General features: G+C 47.6%; 1 protein-coding gene across 1 annotated transcript in view; it reads right to left on the bottom strand.

Moving 5' to 3' along the window:
- The window catches only part of LOC138520479 (collagen alpha-1(XV) chain-like), a 160235-nt gene that overhangs the window by 69276 nt on the left and 63410 nt on the right, over positions 1 to 27549 (bottom strand). Inside the window, exon 3 of the mRNA XM_069632849.1 lies at positions 6292 to 6570. Coding sequence (XP_069488950.1) covers positions 6292 to 6570 — 279 coding nt within the window. The remainder of the gene's footprint in view (positions 1 to 6291; positions 6571 to 27549) is intronic.

Raw genomic sequence — 27549 nt, 5'->3', positions numbered from 1 at the left:
TCAGATTATGACATCAGGGTTGAATGTCAGTTCATGGGATGTCACCAGGGTCAACGGTCATGAGACATCACTTCCTGTGATGTCAATGGGTGTGCGATGTCACTTCTGCTACTTCTGGCATTGTGCTGAATTGACATCTCTGACCTATGTTAAGGCATTCCTGTCCCACACAGGCTGACTTTGATAAAAAAAACTAATAAGTGACGGCTGAAATGTTTTGAATTAATTGCAAAACACTGGCATTGCTCTGACCAACATTCCAGACCATCGTTTTCAGCCTGCCATATCATTACAGAAGAGGAAAGACCATATGCTTGGCTCCACCCCAAAAGGACATGCCCATTGAATGGCAGAACTAAGAGCTACAAATAGAATCTTGGGACTGGCTCACCCATAGGTTACATGCACTAACTCTGACTTCCTCTTTACTCACTCCTTGAGAGAGACTCCTCGATTTACAATGATGTTGCCAGGAGTACCTCTAACGTACTCCTGATTTATGCCTGGAAAGAAAAGAGTACATCGAGAGTAACACAGAATTACTACCAGTTACTTATTTGTGAATCAAATAGCTGTTCTGCAGGACTGACTCAGAGTTCCTCGTGCTAACTTCTTTGTGAATTGGGCCCTTAACCGCAAATGTTGCACGTTTCATCTCTCAGCAGAAAAACCCTTCTGAAACATTCATAACAAAGGCTAACAATTCGCTATTGAAAGTAAGAAGACCCCATCATGCTAAAAGTGAAGCACAATACAAACCTTAAAGTAAGAACTAAATTAATCCAGATACAAACTATTAAAGCAGTTAGTTGCAGCCTTCCAAGGAAAAATGAAGAAGATTCATGCTAAAACCAATAGCCAAAAAAGATCCAAGTCTTAACCAATCGCAGCATAGAAAGTGTTGCCAAGGAATGCACTATTTTAGCTACAGGATCCCAGGACAAGGTAGAGAAACTGCCAATGAACATAGAGGCGAAAGCAAAGCAATGTTTCACTTGCTCAGCTGTCTTGATTGAGAACCAGTGTACAAAATAGCCCAATCTATAGCGGACAAAGCTGTAATGCTTCGCTGACAAGAGGACAGACACCAACAGTGCTTAAGATGTCATTTTCTACTCCTCTTCTAAAAAGGCAAATCCTGTCTGACAAACCCAGACAACTAAAGCCTCACCAGTAACAGACGAATCATAGAAAAGATAACCTCTACTCAACACAACAGCACACCTCACAACAAACATGTCGCCATAACAATCAATGCCAATAACACTCCAGCTGGCTTTCCCATTTATGTGTGGGAAAATTCCTGACAACTCAAAGCTGGCCAGCAACTGGCTATATTTATTTATTTATTTTTTAAATGTATAAAGCGCACTAGCAGTCCGGAGGCATCGGGTGCTGTTACAAGCATGTGTCTTGGTTACATGGTACATACATTGCTACAGGTTACAATCAGTGTAGCAGTTAAGATGCGACAGTAGATTACTTTGTTTTAGTTACATGAGTCATTTATGGATACAGTCATTGATTGCGAGTAGTGAGCACCCGGTAATCAGGGGTTCATACGAACAGCATGGTTTTGATCATCGCTTTATACAAATAAATACCTTATGGCCATCTTCCCACTAGCCGGGTGGGGTAATCTATTCCATCAACATTAATCGCCTCACATTAAGGTTTACTTTGCAATCTTCCGGGGTCCTTGTCCCCAGATACCCCATAATCATCAATCCATTTCTCCATTAAAACTCCTCCCATCCCCGACCCCCCCAAAAAAACACCAGTTTTCCCGGGCATAACTATATTTACATGCATAAAATGAAACCGACTCTTGTTTCCTGCAAAATGCACACTCACCATAATTTGTGAGTCTAGCTCCTCTGAAAGCATGCATTCCACCTCAAGTTCGAAGAGGCCCTACCTCTCAGAAAGCTGCTGACTGCAAGTCAATTTCTTTTGCGCCTTATCTGATTCCGCCCGGCCATCCACCCCTTCCGTGGTCCATATGTAAAAAAGCTCCCATTCTCAGACATGCTCCAAAATACATAAAAAAACTGTTCCACAATCAGATTGGCCATTTTGCAGGAAACAAGAACTGATTTATTACTCCCAAACAGCTGGGAGATCAGTTTGGAAGCGGCCCTGCTGTGGGCTGATTGAAAACTTCTCAGCTCCCTCTATGACAAGACATGGGCCTCATCACAAGTTTGGCGGTATCCGGGCGCATATACCGCCGAGTGGCGTTTGCGTTACCGCCTTGAGTTGTGGCAGAAACAACGCCCCATCCACGAGTTGGAGGGCACACACATACGGACCGGGCATTAACGCAAATTGCGCCTGACGGTAATAGTGGCTGAGAACCCGAAAACTCTGCATTTACTGTGTTACCATCGGCGTCCCACGCTATTAGCGCCGCGGGAAATGCATCACGGCCAGAACGGGAAACAAAGTGGCAGACATTTTGGAAATCACAATCCACTCAAAATCGCAGCCCCTGGAAGCCATCCACACCAAAAAAACCCCAACAAATATCTCAGGAGCGTGTGAGAGGCAAGTCTGGCCAAGTTTTCTGACTAAGAACTGTCAATACTGGTGGAGGAGGTCCTTTCCCACCAGGATGAGCTCTATGCCCAGCAAAAAAAAGACAGACTTGCAGCGGAGCACCCAGATCTGGATGTCCTTGAGCCAGAAAGTCACTGCGGCGGGACGTGTCCCCAGGGATGGAAAGGACTGCAGCAAGCGATTCAATGACCTACAGGTCTGTTACTGGGACTTCCTGGCCCAGCACAGGAGTGAGCCCATGGCGACTGGCGGAGGGCCACAACCACCACCAAAGCTGACACCATGGGGGGAGCAGTGCACCACCCTCATTGACATGACATCCATTGAGGGAGTGGGAGGTGTGAAGGCAGGGCACCGGCACCAGGGAAGTTGTAGGTGAGTCACTCCTCCCCTACAAATAGCATTGTAACTAGGCTACCACTCAATCTCCGGTGTGAATGTCCGGCAGCCGGGTTCTGTGAGTGGGTGCAGTGCATGTGACCGACCACAGCCACCCACGACTGCACCCTTGTACCAGTGCATCCTTGCAACCCCAGGCATCCAGAGTAGTGAGTAGGACAGCCAATGAACACATGCAAGCACCATGGCACATATATTCATGAAAATGCTATCCCAACAAGTCCGAACCGTGTCCCCAAACCATGTAGTATTCCCCAGTAATACCAACATCGTGAATACTCAACAGGTCAGGGCCAAGCATGATTGAACCTGTCCTGTCACCCCTCACACCCTGTAAACCCTGTAAACCATGAAATGCATGAAAATAATCTGAGATGCCCTGTCCTCATGCCATACACTATGTATGCAATGTGCCCTGCAGGCATGCAGGCATCATCGGAGGGCAACGTGGATGGTGAGGAAGCAGGCCCATCCCGACTTTTGCCCAGACATGCCTTCACCAGCACCACCACCCGCTAAGGGCCTGGCAGGATACGCCAAGGTGGAGGACACACCCGACCCCACCCCGCCGCACCGCACCAGGGGCTCACCACCTCAACGCCCCCAAGCCACCAGGGGCTCACCACCTCACTGACCCCAAGCCACCAGGGGCTCACAGGATGTAGACGTTACCACAAGTGCAACCACCCCAGCAGACAGCGACTCATCCTGTGAAGAGCAGCATGCTGTACCTGTGTTGACACCAATCCACAGTCCAGAGCAGAAAATGGACACACCTGAAGGGACCCCAGAGCATGTTCAGAGTCCAAGCCACAGTCTACATGTCTGTGCATGCCGCCGTCACGCACACACACAGTTGGCGGGTGATGACACACCCTCATATGAGTCACCTGTTGGCAGCCCCTCCATTCACGGCAGCCCCACCAGACAGGCCACCACGACAAGCAACAGCACCCCCGCCACCCTGCGTAGACCTGCCAGGCACAGCAGCCCCACACGTAACACAGGAAGAGGTCCGGGTACTGCAGACATGGCACGCCTGAAAATGATTGAGGCACGCCAGATGAGGATAGAGGGCATGGCCATCAAACACAACTGCCACATCATGGCCATTCGCAATGCAGTAAGGGGGGCTACAAAAAACCATGGCGAGTGACAATTCCACACACGTAAAGTTGTGGAGGATGTACTGCGGCACTCACAGTGGGAGGCGCAATCTGCGCATGCAGAACCACAGATGTGTGAGGCAAATAACCTCCTCTGTCAGCAGTTGTATTTGGCTGCATCTCTGTCATCCACCTCAACAACCCTCCCCGTGGGCTGCCTACAGGGATCACCCAGGCATTGTTCACTGCGGTGCTCACCTGAAGGCAGAGGACATGGAAAGCGACAACGTCCTTGTTAAATGGACAATGGCAACCTCCCCTCTCTCACCCCATCCCTGTGTGCATTAGCCCAGGCAACGGGCACATGGTCATCGGCATTCCCATCCCCTGGGTGTTGCGCGTCAGCCTCAGGGGTAGTGGCAAATGCCTACAGCAGAAGATGTGTAGCATGGCACAGGTAAGTGCAATCTTTCCCACTTTATCTGGTGCATACATCTGTGCCCCTCTCCTATGGTCTAGGCACCGAACACGTGCCTTCAACAAACCAAATGTCCTTTCCACACATATGCGGGTATGACTGTGGGCATTGTTATATGTCAGCTCTGCCGGTGTTTGTGGATACTGCACAGGGGTCATCAGCAATGTGAGCTGCGGGTATCCTGAATCACCTGCATGGGATCAAATGTGTACACGAGGCCTAGGTTGCTTCACTGGGTGTGCAAGGAATACGCATCCATACACTCTGCACTGTGGTCATCTATGTGTGCAAAGGGTACATGCAATGTGATTGCCTGATTGGTATACATACATCATCTTTAGGGACAATTGTGTGGGACACGCATGGTTCAAAGAGGGGGGAGTTAGTCATGGTTAGTTGAGTAGTTTTGATTTTAGCTTGTAGGGTGTTGAGTTTGCTGAGCATAGCTGTTTGGATTTCGTCACACCAGGTTTTGTCTTTGGTGATGGTATGAGCGGGGGTGGAGGGGGTCTCAAGGTCTCTGAAGATGGAGAATATTTCTTTGGTGTTTGATGTGACCCTCGAGATCCTTGCTTTGAAGGTGGTGGATTTAGCTTGGATGATAGCTTTTTTGTATATTTTCAAGTGGAGTTGGAAGTTCTGCTTGCCTGCCTCTGACTGCTTAGTTTGCCAGTGGAACAATGCGGCATGTTTTCTGGAGCAAAGTTCTAAGAGATCATCAGTGAACCAAGCGTTGGTGTGCATGGGGGGTTTGGCTTTCCGCGCTTTGAGGGGCGCAATGGTGTGCACTGCTAGTTTAATGCCAGTGTTGTATGATGTTGCGAGGGTCTCAGGGTCACTGGAGAAGGGGGGCCTAAAGGCCGGGACTTGAAGGTGTGGAAGTAATCTCTCTGCCGTGAGCTGACGTGAGCTTCTGGTAATCGCTGGTGGAAGAGTAGGCGTGGTGTGTTTTCCGAGTGGAGGTGATGTCGAACTGAATAACATTGTGGTCTGACCACAGGGCCTGTGAATTAGCATTAATAGAGAGGGGGCAGTTATGTTGGGCTACCCAATCCAAGGTGCCACCTAAAGAATGAGTGGGTTCGGAGATGGTGTTAGAGTACCCTAGTGACTGAAGAGCAGTTTTGAGGGACTTTGCTGCAGGGTCTTTGGCATCGTTAAGGCCTAGGTTTAGATCCCCTAGGAAAATGGCTTGTGTAGATTGTTTCAAGTTGTCTGAGAGGAGGTGGGTAAGGGCAGATTGGAAATATCCTAAGGGTTCAGGGGGGCGGTAAACGAGGTGAATGGCGATAGTGCCGTTGTGGGAGATGCTAAGTTTGACGAGGAGGTAATCACTGCTGTTGTCACTGGTTTTGTTGGATTTTCTGATGGGTAGGGTGTCCCGCGCTCTGATGGCGCCTCCCCCTCCCTTGGTGGGTCTGTCCTGTCTTACAATGGTCTACCCTGTTGGCAGAGCAAGGGAAAGGACAGGGCCGAAGCTTCATGTAACCACGTTTCAGTTTTCATGAGGAGATCCAGGTTTTGTGTGGTGACGAGGTCGTGAATGTCCAAGGCGTGGGCATTAATGGACCAGGCATTGATGAGGCCACAGCTCAGGGGCGTATTATGTGCTGGGAGAGTGTTGTGTGTCTTGGTCTTGGGTGGTTGTGGCTTGGCGAAGGGTGGTGCAGATGGTAATGTGGTGGGATGACACAGTGTATTGTCGGCAGACGTGGTGGCCTCCCTACCTCTGGTGATGGGCAGGGTCACATCAGAAACACTATTGCTAATAATGCCATTGGCATTGCTAGCTGTGGCAGAAGGCAGGGTTAAATCAAAAACATGGTTGCTAAAAATGGCATTGGCATTACTAGCTGTGGTAGTAGGCAGGGTCACATCTGAAACATGGTTGATAAAAATGGCATTGGCATTGCTAGCTGTGCCAGTAGGCAGTGTTACATCAAAAACATAATTGCTAAAAATGGCATTGGCATCGCTAGCTGTGGCAGTGGACAGGGTCACAACAATATCATGGTTAGTTAAAATGGACTTGGAAGGAAGCGTTCAAACATTGAATGATAAACTTGGGTATCGCCGAAGAGCTATTGACATGCAGACCATGTGAAACTAAAAAGAAAATTCTGCTAAATGATTGGATACAAACAATTGACAAAAAAGATCAATACCAACTTTTGCTTAAGTGTCCACTTAATTGCAGGGCCCTGAATCAAATACCAAAATATTTAGAACTTTTTCCCTGTCAAAAGACGCGAGATGTCTTTTTCCGGCTACGGCTGCATTTATAAGCAACGAGGGAAGTATTAACAAAAACAAGACAAATCTCGATGGAATTGAATACGTATCGATTTTGTAAGGAAGACAGGCAATTGGAAACAGTTCACCATATTTTTATGGAATGCAAGGCTTTGGATATGGAAAGAATAAAATGTGCGCCAATGCTCCCATTAGAAAACTATATGCAAGATCGAGACGAACGATGGGCAACCTTGCTTCTAGGCAATCATAAGAGTCTTATTTTTAGAGTTGTCCAATATTGGAAAGACATACGCGAAAAATCTATTAATGACTAACTTGAATGAAGGCTGTGATAACAATCAGACTGTTTGATGATACTAGTGATATCTCTAATGGACTGAAGGAACTATTTATTGAATGGCAGTACTTTCACAGGATTTAATTTTAATCTGAGTTATCTTTCTTCTTTCTTTTCCCTTTTTTAAAGATCCTTATTATGTAAATCATGTAAATGTAAAAGATTTTTCTTTTTAAACTAAGACATACAAATAAAAAAAATGGATTTGGTGGTGTTGGGAAGTGTGTGTGGGGCATGGGTGGGTCTTTTGTAGGCCTCTTGTGTGCATTGTTTTCACCTGTGGCTTTAATGCTGTCTCCTCCCTGCTCCTAATGGGAACATGGTGTGTGGGGCATGGGTGGGTCTTTTGTAGGCCTCTTGTGTGCATTGTTTCCACCTGTGGCTTTGTTACTCTCATATGTGTTATTTTACCTCCAGCATTTGGCTGGGGGTATTTTCAGTGGTATTAGCTCCAGTTTTCTGCACTAGGAGCGCCGAGGCTGTACTTGTGATAGGTCTGTAATAGCGCGTTTGGTTGTCAGAGCTATTACAGCCGACGCTATTACAGCTGGCTGTAGTAGCCCCCGACTGTCATAGTGCCGGCTCGCTTGCAGTCATGATCCGGCAGAACGATATTGGTGGCACGAATTCCGTTACCGCCGGATTTAAGGGCTACTGCCCAACTCGTGATGAGGCACATAGTACTTATACCCTTTGGACAAATTAACATAATACAACCCACAACTACTTTACAATCCTCAAACCTCCCTCCTCGATGTGACACCACTATGCTGACAAGTTAAAAACTATTTGCATTGCTGATGATTTCCACAATCCTAATAACCGCGCAGTTGCAAATTGTACATGTTTTAGCCAGTTTGGAGAAAACAGGACCAGTTTACAGCTGCAAGGTTAGACGCTGCTCTCTAGCCCCATCCCTGGCACTTGCAATGATCTCTTCTCTTCCTCCTGCCTGTTACCCTCTCTGCTTGGAAGCTCCCCTTGTTATTTTAATAATTCTTCCATGAGCTTGGCTGTTTCTGGCCTTCACGTTATCTTGTTCCCTGCCGTATAAATACACATTGGTTTTGGAATTTCCCTGCCATATTTCTGCTGATCTGCGATTTCATATACAGCCTAAATTAAACTCCCCCGTGGCCTTGATGATAGCACATGGCAGAAATGAAACTCTGCCTTTCACTGTTAGCTAACTGGAAAATGCTATTTGCCCATTGCAGACTTTCAAAACATGGCTGCCCTTGCTCTCTGAGTGTTACTTGACAGTGAGCTACACTCACATGTTATTCATGTTGGAGTCAAAGGGGCTGATTCACGGAATTATTTGAGTGCAAAATCAGGGATTTACGTGCCAATCTGTGCGCAACTTCCTGTTTGGCGATTCATGGAACCGAATGTGCTGGACTTTTCGGGACTTGCGTGAATTCTGCGCAGGCCTGGCACGTCTCTGCAAGTGAACGAGTGTGTGCTGGGCTTAGGCAAGGACCCAAATAGGGGGCGGAACATGCAGAATGAGGAAGAACGCGTGAAAAATGTGAGCATGTTGAGGGACGGTCCACAGCCAAGCAATCGCACACCTATACTAAAGCAAATACAACCGTATTCATGGATTCGAACTCAGAACTTCATGTTGTGAAAAATCACATGCAAACCCCAGGACCCATACAACACATGATAGTAGGCGTAAAGTCCAAAGGCCCACAGGAAACAGTGAGCATGGAAAAAACGCTGATCATACAGATGGCGGTACGTACAATCGCAGGGGTGTACGCAGGTTATGAGCACTCGTAACTTGCATGCCCTCTGTAAGCTACGATCAGCATCACTCAACTTGTGTGCCCTCTGTAAGTTAAAATCAGCACCTTGTAACTTGGGTTCACGCAAGTTGAATGGTGCTGACCACAACTTACTGAGGGCATGCAAGCTGAGTGATGCTGATAGTAAGTTAAGTGATGCTGATCGTAATTTACAAAGGGCATGCAAGTTGAGTGGTGCTCATCATAGCAGTGTTTCGTTATCCGCCTGGTTTAATTCTTCTTCTTCTTATTAGGGTATTTATTAAGCACAGACCTAGCTTCAGGAAGCAACAGAGCGCTTTACAGTATATGGGGAAAGAACACTGTGAAGGAAGCAGGAGAAAGCAGGGAGTTAACTGGGGAGGGTAATGGTGGGCAATTGGCAGAAAGGGATCTACAAGCAGCCAGGGGAGAAGACAGTGGGGATCAGATCGCCGAGTCTCAGGTAGGGTGGGGAGTGTAGGGTGCATGGGCCTAGATATTAGGGAGGAGACATTCCTTAAACAGGGAGGTCTTGAGTTCTTTTCTGAACTGTAGAAGCGATTTGGGAAAGTCTGATGCTGACAGGGCTGAGGTTCCAGAGTCTCGGTTCTTTGCTTCCTGCATCGTCAGAGTTCAAGTCTGCACATAACCTTACTTTTGGTGGAACACAAGCAGGAACGTCATTTAGGGGTTGTCAGGGGTCGCAACCGTGACCCCAACTTTATAAAAAATTATAATTTTGTTTTGCAAAAAAAAGACAAAAACAGAGCTCCTAGTGTAGCGGGCCTGTCCACACGCATCAGGGTGATGGTTAGGCCGGGGAATCCCCCAGTAGGGGTTGGAGCTGACTGTGACATGCGCCACATGTCACATGCCATGTTCAGCTCCAACCCCTTCTCGCTTGGCTCACATACAGGGACCAGGAAGCTCTTGCAGCTTCCTGGTGCCTGTTTGTGAGCAGCACAGAGGAGCCGAGGGGGCCTGGAAGGACGGACCGTAGCTGCAATGAAAAACATGGTAATATGATGTGTGTTTTGCATGTGTGAAGTGTCTGTCAGATACATGTATGTGAATGGTGGGTGAGTGAGATGTGATGTGATGTGTGTTTTTAAATGTTCTGGGTGGGTGGGTGTGTGCCTGTGTAGAGAATGCAATGAGTGGATGTAAGACAAGCTGTGAGTGACGGGTGGGTGGGTGAATGAGAAGTGATGTGATGTGTGTTTTTGAATATTCTTTGTGTGCCTTTGTAGAGAATACAGTGAGTGGATGTAAGAGAAGGCATGAGTGACTGGTGGGTGAATGAGAAGTGATCTGATGTGGGTTCTTTTTATGTTCTGAGTGGGTGTGTGCCTGTGTAGAGAATGCAATGAGTGGATGTAAGAGAAGATGTGAGTGACTGGTGGGTGAATGTGTATGCATGTGATGGTGTGTTTTAGAATATTCTGGGTGTGTGTGTGCCTGTGTAGAGAATGCAATGAGTGCATGGAAGAGAAGGTGTGAATGAGTGACTGGTGGGTGAATGCGTATACATGTGGTGGTGTGTGTTTGAATGTTCTGGGTGGGGTTTGGTGTGTGCCTGTGTGGTGACCCCAGTGTGAGTGAATGCAAGATGAGATGTATGGGTGAGTGACTGATGGTTGAAAGGGGCGACATGTGTGTGTCTGGCCCTGGGAGAATGGGGATCACTGGAGCATTTTTGCCACATCCTTTATTGACTTTGCATGTTTTACTGGTATTTGTGGGCAGAGCCCAATTCATGTGTTTCATCCCCTGGCTAGACTGGTGCAGTCAGTCCAGCCATTGCTTACTGTAGCATGAGATTTATTACTTGGCATCTTTAAAAAAGCAAGCATGATAAGCATTGTTTCCTCGCTAGACTTATGTTTTGGTGTAGCGGCTTGTATATTATTTACTGTTGCATGGGTTTTTATTAACTGAGCATCTATGATGAATCAAGCAAGATAAGTGTTCTTATGGGTCTAAACTGACTTACATTGGAACCAGTTTGGACAGGTTTTCATATTGTCACATGTCACTTATAATGGCCATAACAATGGGAGTATGTTCTTACATAGGAGTACTGGCATATATTGACAGAGCCAGTTTTGTGCCCAGTGCCAGAAATGATACTATAAAAAAAATCTTGCTGCGAACATGTGTATGGTCTTATATGGGAATACTAGCATTTGTTGGTGGAGCGAGCATGGAAATGTATGAAAATATTCTCTCACCCTGTTTGGGGATGTAAGAGCCGCAGATGTACTAAACGTGTACTACAAATTGAAGAGGAACCTACCACTTTCACAAATAAAAGCGACATTATATCACAGCAAACAGCGTGAGAGAATATTTTCTTTGAAATACAAAAGCAAGATAGCCAGGAACCCCCCCCCCCCTTCTTCTACTCAACAAATGGGGTTTTGGCTAAACCTCAAACAGCTCCTGTGATCTTGCGACTTATGAATTCTACCCGAATGCACCAGGAACAATAGAGCTCAGCAAGGTCATTTCCAAATCTAGAGCCAACCACGTTTCTGGAAATGTATGAAGACAGCCAGCATAAACATGTGTTTTGTAGTGGCATATATTGCGGGGACTGGCATTATAATGCATTGGGAAATGCCCTGTGCACTTTTGGTGGCTTGTATCTATTGTACTTTTTTTCATGATTTAGCCTACACCCTACAAAACTGACGGTTGGCCTTTTACCCAAATTGTTGCCCTTTTACTCACATTTTCCCAGAAAGTGTGCTGTACAATGCACCATTTTAACCCATTATTCATAACATTTTATCTGGGGAGGGAGAAGAGTCCCCCCGAGACCTCCCCAAAACCCATTTTAGTTAGTTCAGGCTCCCTCGCTATGCTGCTCAGTTACAATTACATACTTGTGGCAAATATTTACACCCACCAAAGAAACAACTCACCAGCCACCACATTATTGTATATTTATGAACCATGCACCACCCCCTTCTTTCTATGTTATGTTAAAGATTTAAGCTTTGATTGAAAAACATATTTCTTTCACTTACAGTAGTGCATGCCCCTGCAGCAGCATAATCATCATGGACATTGCGTACACGTGGTGGTCCAGACTTGCCCAGGATGTTGCATGCCTTGTGCTTTGTTAAGGAGCTTGGGGAGGGCCGCACGGCATGGCTCGCAGGGGAGCTGCCAGATTTAGTGCTACGCCATTGTGCACCACTGGTTCTGACAAATGGTTAGTGTGCAGTGTGCACCTTGAAATCTGCCAGTGAGTCCCCGGGTGAGAAGCAACTTGTGGGTGTTCATTAATTTAACATAACTGCGTGGTTCCATGGTTTTATGCTGTTCAGCAATGATGTTACATTAAATGGTGGGTTTTTATTGAGTCCTCTGGCACCTTGTATTACGCTTAGATAATAAAAACTAGTCTTGGATACATTGAAAGAACATTTCCCAGGTATTATACTCCATCAAAGATAACATTATCAGGTGCACTCCCCTCTGTGCACGCAGACCAGTCTAATAGGTTTCTTCTATCGTAGTGGTAGCTGACTCATAGATACATTTATGACCAGGGAATTTTGTTGATACTAAATCCTGGTCAATGATTTAATTTTCAGGGCTTGCTCATGCAGAGTTTTCTCCTGGGTAAAAAAGCAGTGCATGCCTCCCCAGGTCAGTGCTTTTTTGGCTTGTTTAACACAGCAACGCCACAGATAACACGTACTTCTGTGTCCTTTGATCTATAGATGTTTCATACACTCGCTGTAGCCTGCATGAGAGATTTTGTTTACACTGTTACAAATACTGCATTATATATGTTTTACATACAGACCCCATGTCGAATCTGGAAAATGACGTTCCCCAAATGTGTAATCGTGGACAAATAATGCCTCCCTCTGTGGCTCGGTTCTTTATCTGGCTGAAATGAGAAAACCTAGAAACATGGGAGTGAGACGCACTTCCTGTGATGTGACCTGGGGGTGGGGTTAAATGACATCACTTCCTGTGATGTCATCAGGGGGCTCAAGGGTCATAAAATGTCACTTCCACTACCCCTGGTATTTTGGTGAAACGACGTTCCTGATTGTAGGCCTCTGGAAATGCTGAGTTTCTCAGTGAGGCAGCTTGGGGACTTCAGAGTGACAGCCTTGCAGATGATGCAACAGGATATGAAGGTGGTACGGGCTTGCAGCGGGTGCCAGTGCAGTTCGATGAGAGTCAGCGTGATATGGTCGAATTTATGGAGTCTTTTAATGAGTCATGCTGCAGCATGCAAGACAAATCTCTGGGGTGCCAGGGTAGTCGCCGGAAAGCCTACCAAAAGGGCATTGTCGCCATCCTTGATTTTCTACAGGACAGAAAATTGGTACCAAGCCATTTGTGTCTTCTTTGCTATGTGCTGTTTGAACGTGAGTTGTCCATCGATGCTGAACCCAAGGGACTTGGCACAGGTGGCCAGCTGGGGTGTGAAGCCCTCAAAATTCATAGCAGAGAGCTAGGTCTGGATGTCTGGTGTTGTTGGTCAGCAGTCGGAATTGAATTCAGTCTTAGAGGGGTTTAGCGTGAGGTCAGTATTGGGCCTCCAGGACTGGATCAATGTGAGGCAGGGCTTGAGCCAGTGAATGTCTTCAATGGAGGATATCTTGAGGTATAGCTGTGTGTCATCTGCGTATTGGTGGATGTGGATGCTGTGTGGAGCAAGGAGGGGTTCCGAGCAGTTCCATGTAAACATTGAAGATCACAGGGGCCAGGGAGGATCCTTGTAGGACTCCACATGTAATGGGTAGAATGTGTTATCTTGAAAAATCCATTGGTATGAACTGTTGGCTATTAGCAAGGTGGGATTTTAACCAGCTGAGCAAAATCTTGCTGATCCCCCTGCAGCGGTGTAGATTGTCTGGTGGTTTACTGTGTCAAATGCTGCTCAGATGTGAAGGAGAACTAGGAGGCCAGTGTGGCCATCATCAAGGATTGTCGATCACCTTGATGGTAGCCATTTCAATGCTGCATCTGGGACTGAACCTAGATTGGTAGGACTGAAGGTGGTTATTGGTGTTGATGCGTTGGAAGAATTGCATGGCTACTGCTTTCTCAAGGATCTGACCTAGGAAGGAAAGATGGGTGATGGGACAGTAATTGCTGAGATTGTCAGGATCCAGTGTTGATTTCTTAAGAAGTGGGAGGATGTGTCTGGTCTTGAGGGTTGAAAGGAGGTGTCTTGAGTTACGTATGATTGCCCGGTAAGGGAAGAGGGCTTCAGTCAGAAGGGTCTTGAGAACGGAGGCAGGGAGGATGTTGTTTTCCTACGATGTGGCCTTGAAAAATGCTAAGGTGGCAGTGATGTCTTTTATAGTGTCTTGAAAGTTTTCCAGGTAGTTGTGGGTTTGTGAGATGGGATGGGTAGTGTGATGTGAGTTGTGGTGTTGGTGACTATCTTTTGGAGGATAATGTTGATCTTGTTGACAAAGAAAGAGTTGATTGCAGTAGATTTTTTGATGGAGTGTGATATGGGCGGGTTGGGCAGAGGGTTGATACAGTGCTTGATGGCTTTGAAGAGGGCCCTGCATTCATTGATGGCCTTGGCTATGGTGTTTTGGTAGTAGTTGACCTTGGCAGTGTTGATCAGTCATCTGTGTGTAGCACATTGTTCCTTGAGAAGGGCAAAGTTGGATGCGCTGCAAGATTTTCAGCAATTGTTTTCTTGTTTTCTGATGGTTCATTTGTTGAGGTTGAGTTCTTGAGTGTGTCAGGATGTAGAAGGTTTAGGCTACAGGGTGCGCCGTTTTACTGGTGCGTGGAGGTTTATGTTGTTGGAGTTCGTGGAGAAGGGATTCTCTGTCCTGGTTCATCAGCGGTAGATCAGCCCATGTGAGGTGGAGTTTGATGAGGTCATCCTTCAGTGCCTCCACTGGGAAGTTCTTGAAGGACCTGAAGACTTGTTTTCTTGGTTTCCAATGGGTTTGCTTGAGGGGTGTGTTATGACTAATCTCAAAGAGGATGGCCAAATGGTCCTACCAGTCAAGCGAAATAGGAGGGCTGTGATGGATGGTGGGCAAGGCAGTGATGATGAGGTTGTGATTACCTTTCCTGTGGATTGGGCCTTTCATGTACTGTGTGAGGTTCAGTGTGTCGAGAAATCAGTGGAGATCTTCCTTCATTGACTTGGTGTCAAGATGTGCCCTCCTTTTTGCCTATCCAGTTTAGTGAAAGGCCTGGTGTTCAATCCGGTCCACTGAAGTATTATGAGGGAAGCCAACCCCCGGTTCCTGTACTGAAAGATGTAAACACAGCCAGAAACTGGGAGCCTTCTCCCAACACCACAGGGAAGGACCACCCACGTATTATTGTAGTGCTAGGCAGTGCGGGCACTGGACGTGGGAAGACCAAGAAAGAGAGAAGCCTCCCCAACAGAGGGGTAAGCAGGGAGAGAAAGGAAGAAATATGGAGGGAAGAGGACATGAGGGATGCAGCAGAGAAAAGAAACAGAAGATATGACGAGGCAGCAGGCAGCAAGGCAGGTATGCAGGAGAAGCACGGAGCCAGGCAACCAGACAAGAAGGCAGCAAGCAATCAGGTAGGTGGGCAGCAAGGAAACAAAGGAGGATCCAGGTTCCAGTACGAGCATCACCTTCAGAAAAGGTTGCGATGCGCAGAGCTGAAGCCTGAGGGCTTTTTATATGTCCAGTGCCCAGCATCAGAAAACGTGTCGCTGTGGGCAACGGACCAAGCCATGCGCACTGCGCATGTGCAGAAGGCAGACATTGGCCTGGCGCACATGTGCGATCCTGCCAACATAGCGGGCCCTTAAGGCCACGACAGCAACAATGGGGAGTGGCGTGTGAGGCACCAGAGAAGGAGGAGCATGCCGCAATGGACCCAGAAGACTGTGGTCTAGCAACCACCAGCGAGCCCGCCAGCAGGTAAGGGCATGGTCTGATGGTGTGGAGGAGCTGTGACACTTGGTTGCTGGAATGGCAGCGATGTTGAAGTCGCAGAGGTAGATGGTGGCATGAGTGAGAGACATGGTGGTGACCAAGTCCATAAAGTCTTTGATGAAGGAGGTGTTGGGCTTGGGTGGCAGGGTCCGATTGGCCCATCTGCCACTCGGTTTGTGGCCGGGCTGAAATCATGTGTAGTCCCTGGGGGCCGGTTTCTACCCACGCCCACGTTTGAAAAAAACCCAAAAAAGTCTGAACATTTATTTTTTGTTGAAACAAACAAAAAGCACCCGCAACGGTATAATTCATGAAAGCAAGGTAACGCATGTTACTTTGCTTTGATGAATGATTTGCATGCATGATGTGTGCATCATAAATTAAGATGCATGCATCATTCACATGCTTCTGCAGCAAGTGGCCAACTTTGCACCAGACCTGCAGATGAACTTAACTGGTGTGCTGTTAAATCTCAGTTACCAGTTTAATGGTATCCACTACAGAATGATTGCTCATTTTACTATAGCCGATATGATAGCTCAGTGAGTTGAGCGCACGATGCTGAAATGTGTGTGTGATCTGCAGGTTGCAGGTTAAAATCTCAGCAAGGCCATCTCAGCATTTCATCCTTCTGAGGTCGATAAATGAGGACCAAAACAGGTTAGGTGATATTGTATGCATATTTATTCTATGAAGAAAAGCATAAGCGTAAGTGCTATACAATAACATATTATCATTTGGCCTTGGACGTCTGCTTATATTCACAGTAATTTGACAATATGGATCTATACACACAGATATTAATGATACATATGGTGATCCATTCTTGTATGAAATGTACATCACATTAGTGAAATCATAACCATATTTTTGCAGTGTACTTACGAACAATGCTATTTGAGGCCACTTCCTGTTTTGTCAAGTCGTGAAAGGGGGTCAAATGACATCACTTCCGGTGATGTCATTGGAGGTCAAGGGTCGTGAGGCGAGGGGTGGGCCACTTTTTTGAGGTGAGGGGTGGGACACTTTTTCTTGGGTGTCCGGTCTATTTCTCGTCCCAGTCCGACCATGTTGGGTGGTCTGTATGTGAGGTGAAAAGTGACTGTGTCCATTGGGGAGAGAGGGAAGTGGCAGGGTAGATTTTCATAAGAGTCAATGGTGGCGACGTCCAGTTGGGTGTATGGCCATGATGCTTTGTGAATGATGGCGAGGCCTCCGCCGATCTTGTTTGGATGGTCTTGTTGTAGAATACCATATCCGTTGGGGGGCAGGACATCTAGGATGTGAATGGAGGTGGATGCCATCCAGGTTCAGTAATGAAGATGACATTCATGTCATGTGTAGTGATGAGGTCCATTATGCCTGCTGCATGGTTGATTGGTAAGTGGGCATTGGCGAGCATTAGGTCTCATGTACTGGATGCTGGAGTGATGTTGGGTTGTATTGTGACGTGGGTAAGGGTACTGCGATGCAGTGTCCATCATGTTTCTGGTGAGTGGCATGTTCGGTGACGACTGGTAATGGTAGGGGTGGGCTGTTGGGAGAGAGTTGTGAAACACATAATCAAGGGTGCTTTCGTGATGTTAAGAGGGGCCGGGGTTCTGGTCTTGGGTCCTCCCGGTCCAGACAGGAATTCCCCTTTTCTTCGACTTCCCTTTGCTTTGGACGCCCAGGGGCGAGATGCCCTTGATGTAAGAGTTAAGAAAAGAAAGGAAGAGGCAGGGCTAAGAAGGTGGGTGTGTCTTGGGCCATGTGACCTAAATCCACTCCCACTTGTTCACCAACTGCAAAGGAAAAGAGGCTGGAGGGCTTCTTAAGTAGGGAAAATGGCAGCAAAACAAGAAGGCATCAAGTGATTAGCAGCGATTGACTTGTGGGTGGTGCTTAAATCACATGACTTATATCCACTTGCCCACCAACTGTCACCAACTGGATGTTCAGCTTTCACAGGAGTTTGTTGTGGTGGAGTACGTATAAAGGCGGATGTGTGGCGGCCATCCACAGGTATATTGTCTTGGTCCCACAAGGTTAGAAGCTAGAAGGTAAGATAAGGATGTTGCACACTGAGTCAGGGCACGAGCTGCAGCGAATGAGCAATGCACTTGCTATTTGGTTCAATGAGAGCAGTAACCTTGGGACTTTGGATGCAATAACTGCCGGGCCGATGAGATAAGCAGCGGCCTCACCCGAACTGAAAGAGTTCCTTCAACCTTGTCAATTTCTTTAAATATAAATTTAAGATCAACTGTGGAAATGGTTTAAAATGCGAGTGAAAGGCAAGCCTCGCTGGGTGGTGGTGTGAGTGGTGTGCGGCATGGGGGTGGGATCCTATACGGGTCTACAGTTGCTCCTATGCCTTCCTTCTGATTATAAATAACTTATAGACGAATATGAGGAGAAATGCTTCTGTCGTCGTAAGGGATCCAAAACTGAAAAACATTGTAAACACGATACAATCATATGGCGAGCAAGACAAACAAGAGCGAAAAGATGTAATTATGGGAAAATTCAGGTTTAAAGAGATGGTTTGGGGACAGAATAGGATGTGCATCGTTTCACTGATGGATGTCCCTTTAGGACTGGCGTGTTGATAGATGAACGGTGGAACAGGACGTACAGCACTCCCTATAGAACTCTCTGTCTGTCTACCCCCACTCTCTCCCAGGGTCGGACTGGGACAAGAAATGGGCCTGGACACCCCAAAAAAAGTGGCCCAGCCCTCGCCTCAAAAAAGTGGCACACCCCTCGCCTCACAAAAGTGGCCCACCCCTGGACTCAAAAAAAGTGGCCCTCAAACCATCATCCGTGAATCGCATCAATTCACGACTTTACAGAAAATGCTACTCATGGAGGGTTCATGTGTCAGTTACATTACAACACAACTCATAAAATAACATAACTTTGCATGCAAGAATGGATCACCATATGTATCATTAATATCTGTGTGTATAGCTCCATATTGTCAAATTACTGTGAATACAAGAAGACGTCCATGGCCAAATGACAATATGTTATTGTATAGCACTTAGGCCTAAGCTCTTTTTTTATAGAACAAATATGCATACAATATCACCCAACCTGTGTAGGTACTCATTTATCAACCTCTGAAGGATGAAAGGCTGAGATGGCTTTGCTGAGATTCGAACCTGCAGATCATACACACACATTGCAGCAGCGAGCGCTCAACCCACTGAGCTATTATATCAGCTATAGTAAAATGAGCAATTACTACGTAGTGGATAACATTAAACTGGTAACTGAGATTAAACAGTAGACCAGTTAAGTTCTGTTTGGCACGCCCTCTGCCAAACTTTTGTCAAATACCAACGTGTCCCAGATCCCCCACTCCATCCCAGCTGGAAGGGTCAGCATTTCATCAGTTCTGCGCTTACCTTCTGCTCGCACTGCACATGACGCATGCTTATCTGCTTCCGCTTGGGTAACGGAGGCACAACATTATTTGCACCAAGAGTACACATGCACTAAGGATCTGGGCAGGGATTTGAATTAATTGCCACTTGGCTCTAAACCCAGAGACCTAAATTGGCAGCTTTACCTGGGTCCCTGGGTATATACCTCCAGCATGGCAGATTTCGTGTCATATTATGGGTCCCAGAAGCTGTCGCTGGCCATATCTTTCACGATAAGTCAATGAAAGTTGTGATTCTGGTTTATGAACTTCTACTCTACGTGGCTAAAGGCTGTATTCAGGGAATATGGCCTGACAAGAAGTAAACATTTGTCGACCATCAAGCCCAAACAAACACTATAGAAATTCTATATGATCTGCAAGGGTACAACGTAATGTGTCCATACGGTGCTGGCTAGTTTCAGGGTGGCGCCTCTCTTACCTCAGCTCAGGGCTGGTTGTGTCTCTCTGTCTCTCCGCTGCCAGCAGCAGCAGGCAGGCAGCCTCAGCTTCAGGCGCACACATATGGTGGTGGAGATGAGTGGGCTGTGGGGTAGGGGGTCAGTGGGTTGCCTCTGTGCTAGCTGGCTGGCCTGGGTGGCTGGTGGCTGCCTGAGTCAGTGCCGCTCTGTGCCCTCCTGGTGTTCTTCGGCTTCCCGCTCCTCGGCGGCGCTGGACAGATGGCTGTCCTCGCCCACCATGGAAGAGACAGGTGTATGACACTACCTGCCCATCCCTTCCTATTTGATGAAAAGTGCTGCGGTGGATGGTGGGATGGGTGCGTTGGTGGATGGATGAATAGGATGGGTACGAGGGAGGGATGGGAGGTACGTGGATGGATGTATTGGTGGATGAAGGATGGAACTTGAGGCTTGATGGATGGACAGAGGAACAGACAGGGCACATGGATGGATGGATTGGATGATGTATGGACGCATGGATAGATAGAAAGGTGGATGCGGACAGACGGACGATGTATAGATAGAAAGACGGATGGATCCAGGAAGAATGGATGGATAGGGGAATGGTTAGAAAGACGGATAGATGGATAGGTGGATGAAGGATGGATGGATGGACGGATGGGTAAGTGAATAGATGGATAAATGGGTGGATAGGTTGATGGTTGGGTGGACAGCTAGGGTATGTGAACGGATGGGGTGATGGAGGGATACTTTGGGTGCTGTGGTTGGGGCAGTATGGATGTAAATATGATTGGGGTGTGGCAAGAGAAAGAGTGGGTGGTTGATTGGACCTGGGCGGGGGTGGATTTATGGATGCTTGGATGGCAGGATGGGCAACAGGACAGATAGAGTGGACACGCATCCATTAACCCTATATTGGGAGAGCACGTTTTCATCTTTCAGGCTCAGCCTATCACATACCTGCCAGCACAGAATCCACGAGCACAGAAGGCATTGCCACATCATTATAAGGGAAGCCTCCTCTTATATATGCCTCTGCTATACCAGTGAAGTGACAGGGGCGCCGCCCACACCTGTGCCAGCACACCCTGGCCTGGCTGCACGTCCAATCCCGAGGCACCTTGGCCTTCCATGGTGTACCTGTTCAGAGCAGATCTGCATGCACAGTCAATCACCGCTTGAACCACCGTGCTGACAGTAAACACAGCGTGTGGGAAAAGGGCCAAGGGCGGAGAGCGGAGGCCGGGCCACGGGGAAGTGTTTGGACAAGTGCTTTCTGATCGCCTCGGCATCACTCATGGCATCGGTGCCCCCTCCGTGGCGGGGTCAGAGAGTTAGGGTGTGTGTGAGTGGACGGGTGAGGTTCCCTTCACGGTACCACCAGTGCTGCCATGATGTGCTTTCTTACATACATCAAATGGCAGACAATGCTGTCATATAACCTATAATGCCATATTGTGCCCCAGCCCAGGTAAATACATCATCAGAAGATGCTGCCATCACAGGCTCGGATACTCACAGCATTTTCAAGTGAGTGCCATCATATGCCAAGTTTCTCCCGCAAGAAGTTGTATTTTCGCATCATACGCCTCAGTGCCCTGACTGTTTACCATGCAGTGCTAGCACACATCAGGAATTGTCCGGCAAAAGCGTAGGTACTCCCATCGTTAGCTAGGTCATTCATGATATGGCCAGGTGCTTAGGTCAAAGGGCAAGCATTCCTAGCCTATACCATGCATCACCATCATGATGGCATGTACTTGCATGCCGTGTCAGATTGTGCCCCCATTTGGCAAGTATTATGTGATACACACAGGTGCTTACATCATTCACTCGGCATTTATTTCCACCATGTGCCTAAGTGCACCATTTGACACGGCTTGCCATCATGTTCCCAGCCACGCACACCATATGCCAAAAATGCCTGGACACACACATCACTTACACAGTGTGTGCCATGCTATGCCTTGTGCACATGCCGCATGAAAGGGTCTGCTGTCAAATGCACAGGTATTCACGCCATTCACCACGTTTCTGCCATGTGTCACAAATGGGAGTGCATTGCCATCAAAAGCGTATTTTTTTCATTCTATTTCAAATGTTTCTTTAGTGCGAACATGGCTGATGATAGCATCACAGCGCTTTACAAAACACATATACAATTTAGTACAACAAAGTAGCAAAACAGCAAATCCATCAATGCATTTCGTGTGGGAAATGGGCCAAGGGTGGAGAGCGGAGGCTGGGCCACGCGGAAGTGTTCGGACAAGTGCTTTCCGATCGCCTCGGCATCACATCTGAGGATCATGGCATCTGTGCCCCCTCCGTGGCGGGGTTAGAGAGTTAGTGAACAGGTGTGTGAGGTGATCTTCACAGTACCACAGGTGAGGAAGTGGAACAGATCCCTGATTAACGCCTTCATAGAAAATACGTCTCTTGAGACCCCCGCCACCCCAGCCCCGACCCCCCTCGGCCATCCCAGGCTCTTGGGTCCTTCCTTACCGGGGTCAGTCTGCTACTGCTGCTGCTGCTGCTGGGGGCCAGGCTCAGGGCAGGCTGCTGGCTGTGGGCGCCGCGGCCACTACTCTAGTAGTGCTGCTGCCTGCTGGCCTGCAGGGCTGGCTGCCTGCAGACAATGTCTTTGTGAGTCGACGACTGTCAGTCTTGGGCAATGGCTGGGCACTGGGCTGGCTGCTGGCTGACTCTCTGCTGCCTCCTCGAGTCATGGCCAAAAAATAATGCCAGGGTCAGGACTCAGGAGGAGGAGGCCCACTAAATCAGAAAGAGTCATCAGTCACCCATGTGTCCACACTCTCTCCCTCCGGCTCCAAGATTGTGGTGGCACGGAGTCTGTCTCATCGCCACCCCAGCCCCCACACAGCACAAGTTGCTTTCAACTTTGCAGGGCAACAAATTCGTTGTTGATACTTCACGAAAGTTGAAAGTAACATGTTTGTGTGAACTTGGGCAGCCCCGCCCCCGGCAGCCAGTCCCCAGCCCTGCAGGCAGAGGAGCCGGAGGGAGCGAGCAGCCCAGCCAACCTCTTGCTGTGTGTGCTGCAGCAGTCTGCAGACCCCCCGCCCCCCTGCCAGTGTTCGTGTATTGAGTTCAACTTCTCAGGAGGCGTGGGGGGGGCGCTTGCACAGCGCCACCGCGGCCTGGCGTGGCTGGCCCTCTCATATGCATGATGCATGATGCACTAATATGATTATGATGCATGCATCATTGCAAATCATCAAAGCAAGGTAACAATGTGTTACCTTGCTTTGATGAATATGCTCGCCCTGAGTCGCCTCGCTCCACCCACCTCCAGGTCAGGAGGACCGGCAGCTCCAGGCTGAGTCACTGAGCTCCCCCTGGCTGGGTGGGCCATTGGCCACCCCCCCCCCCCAAGAGAGTGAGAGTGTGCGTGAGACTGACAGCATGTCAGTTTCCTTTGTTTCCATTCCTTTTCGGTCCCGGCGCCCGAGGCGAGCTGGCTGCTCAGTCGGCCTGCGCACTGTGATCTAAAGCTTGGGCCGTGCTGCACTGACGTGAAACACAATTTTAAAAAATACAATTAGAAAAACAACGGCCCACCTCAGGAAAAAACTGGCCCTAGGTCCCAAAGGTCATCGGCCAGTGGCCAATCGACCGATACGGCCAGTCCAACCCTGCTCTCTCCCACATCAGCCTCAGCAGGAGACCTCCACGGTTACACAATAATGTCTTTATTTCGCTACAGCAGTGTGCTCATTCAATCATCATTCATTCAGAAATTGAGTAACCCTCCCATCAGGCATCAAACAAGAGAACGCTGCACCTCTTAACACAACTTACATAGCATAGCCCAGGCCAACGCATCCCAGCTCCACGGGCTTGCAAGTCTCCCCTGCGGACAAATGCCTCCTGGCTCTCGAGACAAGACACATAGAAATTGACTTGCATGTTGAGCTCAGGATACTTAGGTCTGCAAGCATCACCACAATGGCACAGCTATTTATCTGGCATGGCCCTGCTGTCCTCACTAATCAAATCCAGCCCCCTCAATTTCTGATCCGGCAGAGCTCCTGGAGACCAATGAAATGGCAGCGGTGCACCATACAAATCCCAATAACAACGTAACATAACATTCCTCTCTACTGTGAAAAACAGGCACATCCCTGCATTGTGGCATATCTCAGTGACAATTCAGTGTGGTGCTCTTCGCATTGTGAAGCCTGGGCTAATACATGGGATAGGCATCTTCTCCTATACGTATAGGCGCAGATGCAGATGCAACACACCCTCGACATTGCAAGCTTCAATGGAGGAAGTTGGCATGGATTGATGCCTTTCTCAAGGCAGCTCCACAAACATGATCATACCTTGATCATGAATACACACAAAGGATAGGAACCTTTGATAAACGACAGTCTGAATAATACTGTGCAAATACTAAATACTAAGTCTAATTGTGTAATTTGTATGCCAAATGTGATTTTTGTCCATGCTTTGAACAAATCTCTCTCTTAGTATGTTTTAACCATCTACTTTGACAATTCTGTTTAATTCACTGTTTATGTATCTGAACAATCTCTGAACAAATCCTTATTGTATTGTTTAGAACTATTTTCTTTCACTTTTGTTGTACATTGGACATTTTAACCAATTTCCTTTTTGTTTCATTAAAATTCATGGTCAGTTTGGCTCCAGTTGTTCTTCCTGGTACTTTCCTATTTTCTGACTCTTTAGGAGCAGAACATACATTGGTTTCGTAAATTTAGCACAAGTTAGACCTTAACTTCTTTGTCAATTTACAGTGTGAGTTATATTGTTCTTTGTTTACTTTCTCGGGGGAGTGGCATGGAAGCAGGGGTAGTGGGAAGCAGTTCACGCCCCGAAGTAATGACAGAGGAAGTGCAGCAGCGTTACATGTGGTGGCATGCATAGAGACGCTGTACAGGGATCGGCATGATAAGTGTGGGCTAAGGGGTCTGCGGGTTTGTAGAGAATAGGTCACAGGCAGAGATGTAGAGGTTGACAGTAGAGTGGTACTGGAGCCTACGAGTATTGGAGCGGTACAAAAGCAGAGGTGAAGAGGTGAGAAGGAGAGTGATAGCAGGAGCCTAAGTCTCTGGGTTAGAATTGGAGTGGTACACAAGGAGAGGTGTGGAGGTTAGAAAGAGAGTGGTACAGGAGCCTTGGTCTCTGGGGTAGCATTGGAGAGGTACACAAAGAGAGGTGTGAAGGTTAGAAGGAGAGTGGTACAGGAGCCTTGTTCTCTGGGTTAGCATTGGAGTGGTACACAAGGAGAGGTATGGCGGTTAGAAGGAGAGTGGTACAGGAGCCTGTGTCACTGTGTTTGTATTGGTGTGGTACACAAGCAGAGGCGTGGAGGTTAGAAAGAGAGTGGTATCAGGAGCCTAGGTCTCTGTGTTAGTATTGGAGTGGTACACCAGCAGGGGTGTAGTGCCTGGAAGGAGAGTGGAAACAGGAGTCTATGCCACTGGGTTAGCATTGGAATGGTACACAAGGGGAGGTGTGGAGGTTAGAAGTAGAGTGCTATCAGGAGCCTAGGTATCTGTGTTAGTATTGGAGTGGTACACCCACAGAGGTGTGGAGGTTAGAAGGAGAGCAGTACAGGCGCCTGTGTCACTGGGCTAGTATTGGAGTGGCACAAAAGCAGAGGTGTGGAGGCTAGAAGGAGAGTGGTATCAGGAGCCTAGGCCTCTGTGTTAGCATTGTAGTGGTACACCAGCAGGGCTGAAGTGGTTGGAAGGAGAGTGGTAACAGGAGCCTATGCCACTGGGCTGGTATTGGAGTGGTACACAAGCAGAGGTGTGGAGTTTAAAAGGAGAGTGGTATCAGGAGCCTAGGTCTCTGGGTTAGTATTGGAGTGGTACACAAGCAGAGGTGTGGAGGTTAGAAGGAGAGTGGCGTCAGCAGCCTAGGTCTCTGTGTTTGTTTTGGAGTGGTACGCCAGCAGGGGTGTATTGGCTGGAAGGAGAGTGGTAACAGGAGCCTAGGTCTCTGGGTTAATATTGGAGTGGTACACAAGCAGAGGTGCAGAGATTAAAATGAGAGTAGTATCAGGAATTTAGGTCTCTGTGTTAGTATTGGAGTGGTACACAAGCAGAGGTGTGGAGGTTAGAAGGAGAGTGGTGTCAGCAGCCTAGGTCTCTGTGTTCCTTTTGGAGTGGTACGCCAGCAAGGGTGTAGTGGCTGGAAGGAAAGTGGTAACAGGAGCCTAGGTCTCTGGGTTAATATTGGAGTGGTAAACAAGCAGGGGTGTGGAGTTTAAACGGAGAGTGGTATCAGGAGCCTAGGTCTCTGGGTTAGTATTGAAGTGGTACACAAGCAGAGGTGCTGAGATTAAAATGAGAGTGGCATCAGAAGCCTAGGTCTCTGTGTTAGTTTTGGAGTGGTACACAAGCAGAGGTGTGCAGGGTTTGGGAGAAGAGTGATAAGCAAGAGACTTTGTCACAACATGTACAAATGCATTAATGTACATATGTGAAAGACTTTGAGACATATAGCAAAGAAACATTACGCAATGGCACGTTTATAGCTATAGCCTGTAAGGAACTCATGGTGGCAACTGTAAAGACAGACACGAGTGATCACAGTTCAAGGGTGTTTATTATACTGTATATGCAGGTTGGAAAAACGCCTAATCTAGACCTAAATCTAAGATGGGAACTAGCTACGACCATCAAATAATAATAAAGCAGTGCTAGTGGCGTCTTCCCAAATAAAAGGGCCTATACTAAGAAAAACATATTGCCAATCCTTACGCTAAATACAAACAAAGAGTGTGGGATAGGATTCATAGGAAAGAAAGAAGTGTTCACAAATAATAAGTCAGGATGCAGTAATCAAGGTCTCCCTTCCCCAGGTTTTTAGCATGGGACAAGGTGGGACTCAGGAGCACAGCACACGCTCGAGCTTACCCAGCTCGAGCCAACGGTTCCGCCCTCAGCTATCAGGGCCTTCGGTGGTTAAGTCTCCTTTCTACAAAAAGTCTCTTGCCTCCGAGGACCTGATGTATTCCAAAATAATAAACAAAAGTTCCTTTCTGCTTGTACGCTGGGTAATGCTTTTTCACCCCTGGATCTCCCTCTTCTGGGCACAGATCCACAAAAGGTTCTTGACAATATCAGGACCTTAGGTAGTTAGAATTCTGGTTTCCAAGGGCCTGATGGGCTCAAAATCATAAACAAAAGTTATTTTCTGCTTTACACTTGGGGTGATGATTCTTCCCCCCTCCCCCAGGTCACCCTCTTCCCAGGCTCAGACACCTCTCAAATATCAGCCTCCCTCTGTCGGGTTCACTATGGCTTGTTTTCACACACTTTTATCCGTAACCTTCATGTGTCTTTAGGGTGATTGCTTCTCACCCCTGCAACCCCCTTTTCCGGGCTCAGACCCTTCTCGAATAACGGCCTCCCTCAGTCAGGTTCACTACGGCTAACCTTCACGGCTAACCTTCACGCGCGTTCTCCATTGGCAGTCACAAAATCTTAATGTCTTTTTAAACAGTTCACTGTGGACATCCCTCTGCCGGATTCACTCTTGTCAACACACTATTTCTCAGGACTTTTGACTTTGCCCACTCTTTATCGGCATCCCTCTGTCGGGTTCACTCTTGCCAATCATGTCAATCGCACAATTCTTTGAACAGTTCTTTTGATGCAGGATCCACTTCCCTTAGCTTCACAATCATCTGTGGGTCAAAGGCTTTCGACGTTACAGAGGATTTTACTAGACCCCTTATGACCACTTTGACCCCTTTCTCGCCTTTCCCAAAGCCTTCTGGTAACGGTAGTTTCAACAATAGTGTAATCGCCCAGAGTTTCCATAGTGAGCACCCACGTGGTGCCTGACTCCTATGTAGTTCTTTGTACTTTCTTCAATTAGCCGTTTG

This window comes from Ambystoma mexicanum, chromosome 13, assembly GCF_040938575.1.
Source record: "Ambystoma mexicanum isolate Mex_15411 chromosome 13, UKY_AmexF1_1, whole genome shotgun sequence".
Classification (NCBI taxonomy): Eukaryota; Metazoa; Chordata; class Amphibia; order Caudata; family Ambystomatidae; genus Ambystoma; species Ambystoma mexicanum.
The sequence above is the reverse complement of the archived record's forward strand: the minus strand, read 5'-3'. Positions and strand labels throughout refer to the sequence as shown.